Genomic DNA, 10,888 nt, shown 5'->3' on the forward strand with positions numbered 1-10,888 from the left:
TGCTCCATCACCACGCGCCTTTAATCACTGCAGAAATCGAGCTCACACATTCTCCTTGGATGAACAGCGTGCGTCTTTATTACTCTGCAAGGACTTTAAATAATTCATTACTGGAGAAAGCAAAGGGAAGAGCAATGCTGTTTGTGCCATACTCTAATTGCTGAATGCGCCGTGACCTTTCATATGAGGTCCCACATTTAATCACGATTTTTTCTAGTGCAACTATTGGTGAACCTAGCTATTTCTCAACCTGCTGCAGGGGGATGAGGATGCTGGTTCCCCCCATGATATTGCAAACATCCCACCTGCGGGGAAGGAGGTTTCTCTGAAACAAAACCGCAGCCAGGTACGAAACAGCAACAATCGTCCCCAAAGTGAGAAGCACAGTGAATGTTTTAAAGGGGAAGAGCTGAATGTAGGTCCCATTCACCAGGGTGCAGGCTGGGTAGCAGATGATGGGGGGGATGCTCAGGGCAGGCTCCCCTGCCAGCAGCCTCAGGAGGAGCCCAACCAAGAAGCCAGCAGCTGAACCATAGGTGTTGGTGCTGGGGGCGAAGAGAGCACAGCAGAGCTGGGGGAAGAGCAGGGCATACACCAGCTCCCCGCTGAGGAACCAGAGGTCATAGACAGAGCTGGAGCAAAAAGCCAGACCAGCAGCCCCAGCCCCAAACACCAGCATGGAGGTCCTCATGGCCCATAAGACCTCCATCTCTGTAGCCTGCAAAAAAGAGATTGTAACATTACAGACATGACGTTTACTGGGGGGGTGACCAGCACTGCCCTGCCCTGGGCTGGTTCTCAAGCCCGCAGTGCCTTCAGGCAGTGCTTGCCACCAGCAGCTGCTCAAGGCAGGCACCCCTGGAGATGGAGCTGCCCTCTCTAATTTTAAGGGTCGTGATTTTTACGTTGTTTCCATTAATGTCCTAGTCCAAATTTTATACCAGTCATTTTACAAGGAGTAAAGCTCACCAACATGGTTATTTGTATCCCTACCAAGGATATGAACACTCCTGACCTATGTTGAAGCTCTGGCTCCAGAAGTCAGTTCAGCAGCTGAAGGAGAGACACCTCTAATTGCAGACCACACAGACTGGATTTGAAATGATCTTGAAACCATTGAAATCTTTCCTGACACCAAAACTATTTAATCCTGTAACCAAGTACCTTTTTCCTCAGGATTTTCCTGTAGATATTGTGAGCAAACATGGAGCCGGCAGAGAGAAGAGCTGAATCTGCAGAAGACATTGCAGCAGCAGCGATAGCTCCCAAGCCAGCGATGGAGATGTATGCTGGGCAGAGATAGTGTAAAACAAGTGGCAGTACCATTGCTGATTCCCCTCTCTCGAGTGGACTCGGAAGACCATAGCTTGTCTGGTTCCAGTCTTGAAATCAGAACAAGGAAAAGTCATAACAAATCTTTCATTGACAATTCTGCTGTCTTTGAAGCTGCCTTTCCACAGAGACTGGTCACAGCAGGGTTAAGGACTGAAACCCACTCTGTATTTTAGGACTTGGATTAATTTTTTGGATTCTCTTGATCTCCTGTGATTCCCCTTAGTATGCTGCAGCTGTCACTAAATCAAAGATTTTCCTTCTCTGCAGTAGCATCTGTAGAAATAGTTGTGCTTCATGTGTTTCCAAAACTGGGACAGTTAAAGATCAGCCTTCTAGACCCTACTCTTGAAGCGAAGGGAGTTTTGCTCTGATGCCCCCAGTGACAGATGAATTAATGAGTTCAACTGATTTGGAGACCTTATCGCTCTCTACAACTACCTGAAAGGAGGTTGTAGCGAGGTGGGGGTCGGTCTCTTCTCGCTAGTAACAAGCGATAGAACAAGGGGAAATGGCCTTAAGCTGCACCAGGGGAGGTTCAGGCTGGATATTAGGAAGAATTTGTTTACTGAAAGGGTTGTCAGGCATTGGAACAGCCTGCCCAGGGAGGTGGTGGAGTCACTATCCCTGGAGGTGTTTAAAAGACAGGTAGATGTTGTACTTAGGGACATGGTTTAGTGGTGTTGACAGAGCTAGGACAAAGGTTGGACTCGATGATCTTGAAGGTCTCTTCCAACCAAAACTGTTCTATGATTCTAATATTTCTTTAAACATTCGGTAATCTGTCTGCTCTTTAACCTTGCTCACAGCCAACACAGGCCTGATCCTCTGGGCAGGGGCTATGAGTTTACAGGACTGAACTTCTTGATTACTTCAAGCAGGTTTTCTTCAGAACCTTATTAACAATCTGTGGTAATATTGCTGGGTCTTACATGCAGAAGGCAAGTATAATATTTCTTGGAAAATAGGATTATACATAGTTTTGTAGGATCTGCCTTCAGCTTTCCTCAACACAAAGTCCATGAAAAGCCTTTTCGTTGTAATTAAGTACCTTTAAACAGGTCTTGGGGCTGTTTAAATGTCTGTAGGTAGTTGTGCACTGAACCTGGGAAGGCTCCACATTTCTGGTACAGACCACTTAGTTTGGTGGCCGAGGCTACGCTTTTGGGTACACAGGACTAGGTAATTTAAAGTCTAAATCAGGACTTCTTTGGATCCCATTTTCATCACCCTTGACAAGAACATGTTCATTATTCAGAAACAAACAATTATTTTTACCTGTTGATGCTGCAACTGCACCAATGAGTACAGAGGGGATGGCCATTGAGAAGCACCCAAATCCGGAGAGGTAGGAGATGAGCCTCGCCTGTCCTGGTGACGCAGTGGAGAGCACCCTTTGGAAGTAAGTTTGCCACGGGATGCTTCCAAGCACCTGAAATGTTCAGAAGTTACCAGTGGTACCCACCAGGCTGCTGGCTGCTGTAGGGCATCATCCATCCATTCAGATGGACAATAATCTTTAATGTTATGAAATTCTCATTTTAAATGCATAAACGTTGCCCAGCTTTAACTGGATGATATTTCTGGTGGTTGAGGGTGTCCTTTTCCTTTGTGTTCGTTGTGATGGATGTGAAATTTTGATCAAAACAGGTTAATCGTTTGGCAGACTAAGAAAGCTGAAAAATAAGTTGCTTGGCATGGTGAAAGAGGCACAGAGGAAAGAAAACTGAAGCTTTTCAGGAATGCAACTTTTGTTGCATCCCGAACTTGGCTAGAGTATAATCTAAAATTAAAAATAAAATGACCGTTTTCACTTCCTTAGCGGACAAATTTCATCAGATACAATCTGCAGATTCTGTCCTCACCACACAAGCTCAAGCTTCTCTGTGTCCCTATTAGCAGCCTAGCAGGAGCATAACAACCTCCTGTAGTCTTGGCTATATTGGGAGCTCAAAATTTGAATTGTGCAGTGTAGCTAAAGGCACCATGCTTGCTGATGACCTGCAGTTGTGTCATTTTAATTTTTTTTTTCAAATAGAGGATTTTTACGTAATTATGTTAAAAGCACACTATTGAGGCTGCAAGACAAACCTCTCAAAAGGTAGGAAATGCCTTATTTAGGTGCCAGGACTGGAACTAGTTGCCTGGATGATATTACTCAAGAGGTATATTCTTTCACATGGGTAAAGGATGGAGTGTTTCTACTGCTTCTTTCCTTGCTACAACTGAGCCTGGGATCTCCCCAGTCCATTCAATGTGCTGCAGAGTGGCTGAGAGAAGGTTTTACAGATCATCCTGCCCCAGCCAACTGTGCAACACAGGTTTCCTGGCTGGAAGAACCCACAAGTTTTCCAGCAGAAAGTTCCTGCATAATCCCTTCTCCCAACAGCCTGTCCAAGAAATACTCCATACCAGGTAGAAGAAATCATCCAGCCACCTTCCAAGATACTGTTTTTCTATCTTCCCAATCCAAGGGTCTTGGTAAGATTGATGAGTTGCAGTGTAATAAATACTTTCTGTTGCAGAGTTCACCAGAGCAAAGGGGATACAGACCCACTAGGATAGAAACAGAGATAGTTAACAATTTCCCCAGGGTCCTTGTTCTTGGAGAATCTATTCAGATATTGAAATTATCTGGTAGAGGTAGACCACAAAGTTACATAAGATTAAACTCAGACTAAGAGTCTTCCTTTCTCCCCCTTCCTTACTCTAAATCTACATGTTTCTGGTTCACGGCATTGTCAAGAACACGGGTCTGTAATTCAGGTCAATTGGTGCCTTCAGTAGACAGATCTCTGTCCTTTCCAGCCAAGATTGTTCTGGACAGATTTTGCAGACCTTACTTCTAAGCAGCCTCATTCACCCAGCAAGGCCAACAGCTTGTGTGAGCACTGTCTGAAATGCATAAGGACCGTAAGGAGTTTCAGGAGACCTGTTCTCCTGAAGACGAACTGTAGGGCAAGGGCCAGTATTGGTGGAATTATTTTTGTTCCGAGACACACTGAAAAGAAAAGCAGGATTTTTTCCCTTAGTTAGGAACCTGGTAACAAAGAAATGCACAGGACTTGCCAGGCTGAGGGTAATGAAAACCAGCTGGATGACATCTGTGTATGCAACAGAGTAGAGGCCTCCCAGTAGAGTGTAGAGTATGACAGTGCATGCTGAGATGATGATAGCCAAAGAGCCTCCAATATCCAAGATGACCCTCATTGTTGCTCCTGCAGACAAGGACAGCGGTCAAGTATTTCAAGACAGATTTCATAGGTGCAGAAAACGGAATAAATAAGGATATGTTATTCTCTTGATGCCAGCACACCACACTGTATGAGAAACACACCGTCTACAAAGAGCGGGCAGAATGAGGACTCAGAAGAGCCCATGTTCTCTTTCTGCTCTTGCTGCAACCTTGCTGCATGGTCTTTGCCAAATCACTTTGCCTTTTTGCATCTGCTGTCCCACAGGCAAAAAGAAGCTACTAAATCATATTGCCAGACCTCTCTATTATAATATCATGAATATATACTACTGTCATTTGGTTTAAACCTGAAAACATATTTTCCAGAAATGAAAAGTGCTTGTGTTCCTCTCACAAAAGGAAACATGAAACACAACTTGCACAGCTTAGTCCAACAATTCCTGAATGTGTATTATACTCTGATAGTTGTGCCACATGAACTTTAACAAATATAAGAGCAAAGTAAGTATTTACCCAGGGATGCCAGGATAGCTGCAAACCAGAACACCTCTCCTAGCAGTGGTGGAACGAAGAGTAAGCTTCCCATCATGTTCCCATAAGTTTCTTGAAGGGGATCCATCACTGTCACGTAATTCTTGGATCTCATTGGATTTACGAAGAAGAAACCACCTATCAGAAGTGATGACATTTTGGTAGATTTTTGCGTGTATTATATTCCAAGAAAAAAAAAGTAAGAATACTATGGTATTTGGATATCAGACCTGTATGAGTCTGGAATTTGTACATAACGGACCCTAGAGAACGATGCAGCCAACCAGACACCAGGGCCTCAATTCATTTGTCTAAATACAGGGTTTCATCCATCTGAGAGGTCCCAGGTTACAAAGGACATCTGCTTATAGCTGCCAGATACGACCCACCCTTTTTGGCAGACCTGCATCTTTCCAGAGTGGCCACTGAAGGCCAGGTAGGACCCCCTAGGGCACCCCAAATGGCATAAGATACCTGTGTGACTGTAATAGGAACTTAGCTCAGAGGACACCCACATATAGTCTCCTCTCCATCTCCAATGACCTACCAACCTGAGACACAAAGTTTTCTGAAATGCTTCCTGTGGAAGATGTCAGTAGGCAGAGAGAGGCATAGAAGACTCATATTTGGCTAAAAAAGAGACAAACTTTTGTCCTTGAACATGTGATGCAACATGTTGATATATGTTCCTTTTCTGGTTACATTTCCATTTCTGTGGCTTCATTGTCTCTTCCCAGAACTATATTGTTTTAATCTGCGCATTGAGCTGAGTCCCACCCGCCTTCATCTAAATATTAGACTTCAGACGTACAGCCATCTCATTAAAACCAAAGAATACGTATTGTGCCTAACCCTGAAGCCAAGAGGACTGCTTGTCTGGGCACTACTGACCTGAGTAAAGATTGCAGGATCAGACCTGCACTCCTCAATTTCATTAGTAAGAATTACTCACATAAATGCTGGCAGTATATTTCCAAGCCTGATTCATATTCACGTCAGTTGGACTCTTTTCTCTGACTTGAGAATAAAGGTTATTGTTCTTTTAGAAATCTCTGTGCAAGGTCTGCACAGGTTTCCTTGCTTTAATCATCCCATGTCCCTTAGAGAGTTATGGTATAACTCAGTGTGGACTGGAAGAGACTTTGGTCTTGGCAAGACAGCTGAACCTCAGCATGAGTCCAATAATTCTTGGAGTTAGAAATGGCAACTTAGATATAGGACACTGCCAACTTAGCTTAGTTTTAACAAAATAGTGACCAGCTGTAAAGTGGGATACGCTGGATGCACTACAAATTCATCCTGAGATGATACTACTCAGAAGAATACATTTTAGTGAAATAATCAAGATAGTATTATTTCATCACTCAGAAACCTTGAAGAAAAAATTAAAATGATACCAATACTCTCAATGGTCTGTGAATAAGAGATCATGATAAAAAAGCAATATGCTTCTAAAGTTCTCAGATAAGATTTTTGTCCTATAGATTGCTCCAAGCAGGCAAAACTCTACGCTAGCTCCAGGTTACCCCAATTTCTTATACTTCGGTTTAGAGGATAGCATTACAAACGTTTATTCTGGACCTATGGGAGACTGAAGCAACAAAATTGCCTTTAAAATGTACTCTATACTCTGTTACACATTTTAATATACTCATATGATTTTTTGAAAGCTTATGTGTCCTGATTATATGAATTATTTACCAATAACAAGGGACAAGGCAAATCCCACAGGTGCCTGGACCCACAATAGTCCTTTGGAAGGCAGGTAGACAATTTCAGCTGTGCCATTGATATATGCTCCTCCAACCCAGGTGGCTGTAAACATGGAAGATGGAAAGGTAAGAACTGTGATACATATTCTCAAGTAGTCTTGTAGAACACTTTGAGAGCTTATAAAACTTTTTCTCATACATTTAATTATACTTCTATTTTCTTTGCAGAGTTTTCTCCCATAGTGAGATGTGCTGCTGAGCACAGGTAACAGTATTAGAATCCCACCCTCAATAATTTCCCAGGTTCAGGAATGAACATCTGTGTGTGCAAGGAAAAGATCAATGTTTAAACATTTAGAGGCAATTCGAGTTTTTAATTTAATTTTTATCAGTGGAAGAATTTTGCTTGAGCAAACAGAATTGCTTTTTTATTCTGCCATGATTGATAGACCATCCTTCATCAGCGTCACTTAAACAGTCTAAGAAAATAGACATTAGCAAAATGCAAGCAGACACTTCAGTCAGAATACAAACCTACAACACAGGCTTAAGTGTCTCAGCCAGGCAAATACCACTTAGGGAAGCTTTCACAAAAACGGGTCAGGGAAGCAGAATTCAGATGATGCCAGGCAGCAAGCAGAGAAAAGGGAAGTGGAGGGCAGCAGTCAGGGGGGAAATATTTTCTCTTTAGGTGAGAGCCTGATGCTCACCATGAGTAGCAATTTATTCCATGCAGAACTGGATTGTTCCAGGAGTAAAATTCTTCTGTTATGCTGGATAACAGAAACCGGTTCAAGATTAAGACCACAGTCCTCCATAATGAAAAGTGTCATATTCTTCAGTCACTCTTAAATTAAACTCTTTAACTCTTAACTAAACTCCTAAATTAATCTCTTTAATTTAAAAGAATCTACATAAACATTAGGTTCTGCTCAGTGTGAAGAGGTTTGGAAGAATTCATCCCAAAATGATTCATGAAACCATACTCCTTTAAAGCCACATTTAGGTAAAATCTGCCCTGACATTAAAGCAGATCACTTGCTTTGAAAGAACAGTCCCCCAGATCTCTGTAATGCATGTATTTTAAGAAGAATTTTTAAAAGCCCTTTAAGAAAACTTACCTGTTGCAGTAAACAATCCAATGACAATATTTATATTCCTGCCTCCAACTATGGCCATTTCAGTCGGGTTTCTGTTCTGCTGGTCCTTTTTGCTTTTCCAAGAAGCCCAAATTCCAGTAGCTAAAGTTAATATAAAAAACGCACTCAAAGACACTAAGCCTGGTATATTTAGAGCCATTTTCTGTTCCTTAATTTAGATGATAGAGAGGAATAATGACTTGATGATAATATTCTTTGATTAAATCCACAATCAGAAAAAGGTAGGAAAAAAATCGGAAAAAATAGTTCTGCCTTGTAAAGAAACTACTAAGTATTCATTTGTTGTACTTCGCAAGGAAAGATGCGGTATGAAACAGAGCCATAAAGCCAAAAGTCTTCAGAACTGGATGCAGAGTCTCTGTCTTTGGAGGACAAATGGCAATTCTTCTGTCTTCCCCTTTCTTCAGAAGATAGCCAATCTTATTTTTCTGGGCAGCAGAGAATAAGAGGGTAGGAATAAGTGTTGCTAAGAGCAATGGAGCACTGATGTGAGGGGTAATACTAGCTTGGCTTAAAGGAGGGGAAATGTTATATTTTGCCTGATATGCAATGGTATGAAAATAATCTGTATTTCTCTAGGTTGTAGGCACAAGGCTAACGCAGAAGATAGGGCTAAGAATTTGTGTGTTTAAAGTTGACTGAACTAAACCCACAATAATCATCAAAATAAACCTAGGAAACAGTAAAAGAAGATTTACCACCGACCAATTGAAGGAGCTGCATGCTGGTATTCAGAGAAGTGCATTATCATTTCACTGCTGGAAACAGGCAGGAGAGCAAGGGGTTGCTAGAATGCAATAAAACTACAGGAAAGATACAGACTTTTTAAAACTACTTTGTGAAGATCTCTTTAAAGAGACATAATTCTGAGAAAACCTCATATATATGTTAAAGAGTTAAGTTGGTTACATTTAAAATAGAGTTGCCATACCAACATCTTTTTAGTTGCCCTGTGAATCTTTCTCATCTGCCCAGGTACAACTCTTCATAACCAACTATGTAAAAACTGCCCTATTTAGGGCAGTTGTTTGTCTTTCCTGGATACTTGCATTCATCTGTGGAGCTGGTAGTGCCTTTCCACATGGAAATCACAGATTTCTTCATCACAGAAGAACTCTGAGCAGGAGTTTGAAAGCTCAGATCTTTGGGAAGGTTTTCTTGCGGTGTGCCATCTCCTGCAGACAGCCTTGAAATGACAGTGGCACAGGTTGAGCATGTTCCATGGCAGGGCATGGTAGGAACACACAAGCACATGGGCAATGGCTGTGGGAAGAAGAGGGGAGGAGTGCAGGAACCCCATGTTTTCTATGACACCTCTCTGTACAAGGGAAAATAAGGTTTTTGGTAAGTTATACAGTGATCTGGTGGGAAGACTCTATAAGGAGTGTTTTTTTTTAAAAAAAGGGAATATTAAAAAAGATGAAAAAGCCTGAGAACCAGATAATTATCCTGCCTTAGGAGAAATGTTCCTTTATACTTATACTCAAACACTATCTTAACTGAGAGGGGTTTTAACTTTGACCGAATTATTTATGTACAAAAAGGGGCACTGTGCATTTTTAAGCTACTTTTTCTGGGTGGTAGTTAGAAACATGCCCTTTCATCTTAATTGCACCTGCTACAAAGTTGTAGAAATTGCAGCTGTCAGTGGGATTGGAGACACTGGTTTCTCTGCGTTGTCTTCCTTGCTCAAAATAGCATGTTTCAAAAAATGTTAAAACACACAGACACACACTAAACTTTTTCCTAGGAACAAACATTTGCAGCGTATTTCCTAGGCAGGAACAAAAAAGGGTTTAAGACGCACGTGGCTGGGTCTCAGCCCACTCCGCAGTCAGGCACTCCTGGGAGGAAATACCTGACATTGCACCCTTCATGTAGGTGACAATCAAATTCAACATGTCCAAAGCAAGATTTGTTCTTTGACATCTGCAGACAACATCTGGACTAACTCTGCTTTGTACCATCTCTTGGGGAAAAAAAAAGTGGCAGGCATAAAAATCTGCAGTGAAATACCATTTAAAGACCCAGAGGGGTGGAGGGCGTATGTGGCAGGACAAAATGTAGGTGAAAATATTACACAATGGGATGAAAGAGACTTAGAGAAAAAGTATGTGTAACGTAGTTCTTCTGAAGCTAGAGTGTTTTGGGTGATATACAGTGCATGGAAGAGGGACCGGGAAACCATGAGGTTATATATACCAAGAAGATCAATTCCTCACTAAACCTGTTGTGCTTTTTTGCCACTAGATGACTCTCAGCTAATGCGTCTATTTTACCAAAAAAAAAAAAAAAAAGAAATCTCACTAACGGACAGACGTTTGAGGTGAGCTTCACCCCCCCGCTCACGATGGAGCACTGCAGCTTTGGGTGCCAGCTGCTGCGCTGCTCACTTCAAGCTCCCTGCATAACCTGTGGGGAGAAATACGCAATTTTAGGATGTGATTCACTGACCTATTTTAGGTCCTGTGAGGCTGGACAGGGCAAGGGCAGATCTCACACTGCTGGACTCAGGGCTGCTTTTAAGAGTGGTGGTGCCATACCCAGGAGATATTTCAAGGCTTGATTTGGCTGCTCATGTAGACATAGCTGATGCCACCTGAAAACTGAGGTTCTAAAGCTTCTGAGATGTCCATATGTGCAAGCGGATGTTACAGAGACCCTGTGGGAGACACATGTCCTTCTGGAGCGGCAGCCAGGCAGGATATTCTGGTGAACCTCCAATAGTTCTGAGTATCTTACTCTCTCCATATTGCTTGACCTTGATGGGACAAACTCTGATATGGGCGGCTGATAAAAACAAACAGAGGAGTGCCTGGAGGACAGTGAGGAGTGCTGTGTGCCAGGGAAGTTTTCTATCTAGGGTGGAAATGATCTGCACCATAGTGAGCACTTACAGCTACTCAGCTTTGAAGCTAATCAACTGGAAGAAATAAAGATGGACAAAACAGTGGCCT

General features: G+C 42.3%; 1 protein-coding gene across 1 annotated transcript; it reads right to left on the reverse strand.

Moving 5' to 3' along the window:
• Positions 1–238: 238 nt before the first annotated feature.
• Positions 239–8,070, reverse strand: LOC104354047 (high affinity choline transporter 1). Its single transcript, XM_009960834.2, has 8 exons — positions 7,893–8,070; positions 6,761–6,874; positions 5,042–5,197; positions 4,402–4,550; positions 3,745–3,888; positions 2,611–2,764; positions 1,165–1,382; positions 239–718 (listed from the first exon to the last, which is right to left on the reverse strand). Exons 1-8 carry the CDS (start codon positions 8,068–8,070, stop codon positions 239–241), a joined length of 1,593 nt encoding a protein of 530 aa, XP_009959136.1.
• Positions 8,071–10,888: the final 2,818 nt, after the last annotated feature.

The sequence above is a fragment of the Leptosomus discolor genome, chromosome 1, assembly GCF_034619465.1.
Source record: "Leptosomus discolor isolate bLepDis1 chromosome 1, bLepDis1.hap2, whole genome shotgun sequence".
In the NCBI taxonomy this organism is placed as follows: Eukaryota; Metazoa; Chordata; class Aves; order Leptosomiformes; family Leptosomidae; genus Leptosomus; species Leptosomus discolor.

Coding starts and splice junctions, on each gene's coding strand:
- LOC104354047 (XM_009960834.2), bottom strand. CDS start 8,070: ATGGCTCTAAATATACCAGGCTTAGTGTCTTTGAGTGCGTTTTTTATA. Junction 3,889..4,401: donor TTTTCATTACCCTCAGCCTG/GCAAGTCCTGTG, acceptor TTTCTATCCTAG/TGGGTCTGTATCCCCTTTGC. Junction 719..1,164: donor GGAAAATCCTGAGGAAAAAG/GTACTTGGTTAC, acceptor TCTTTTTTGCAG/GCTACAGAGATGGAGGTCTT.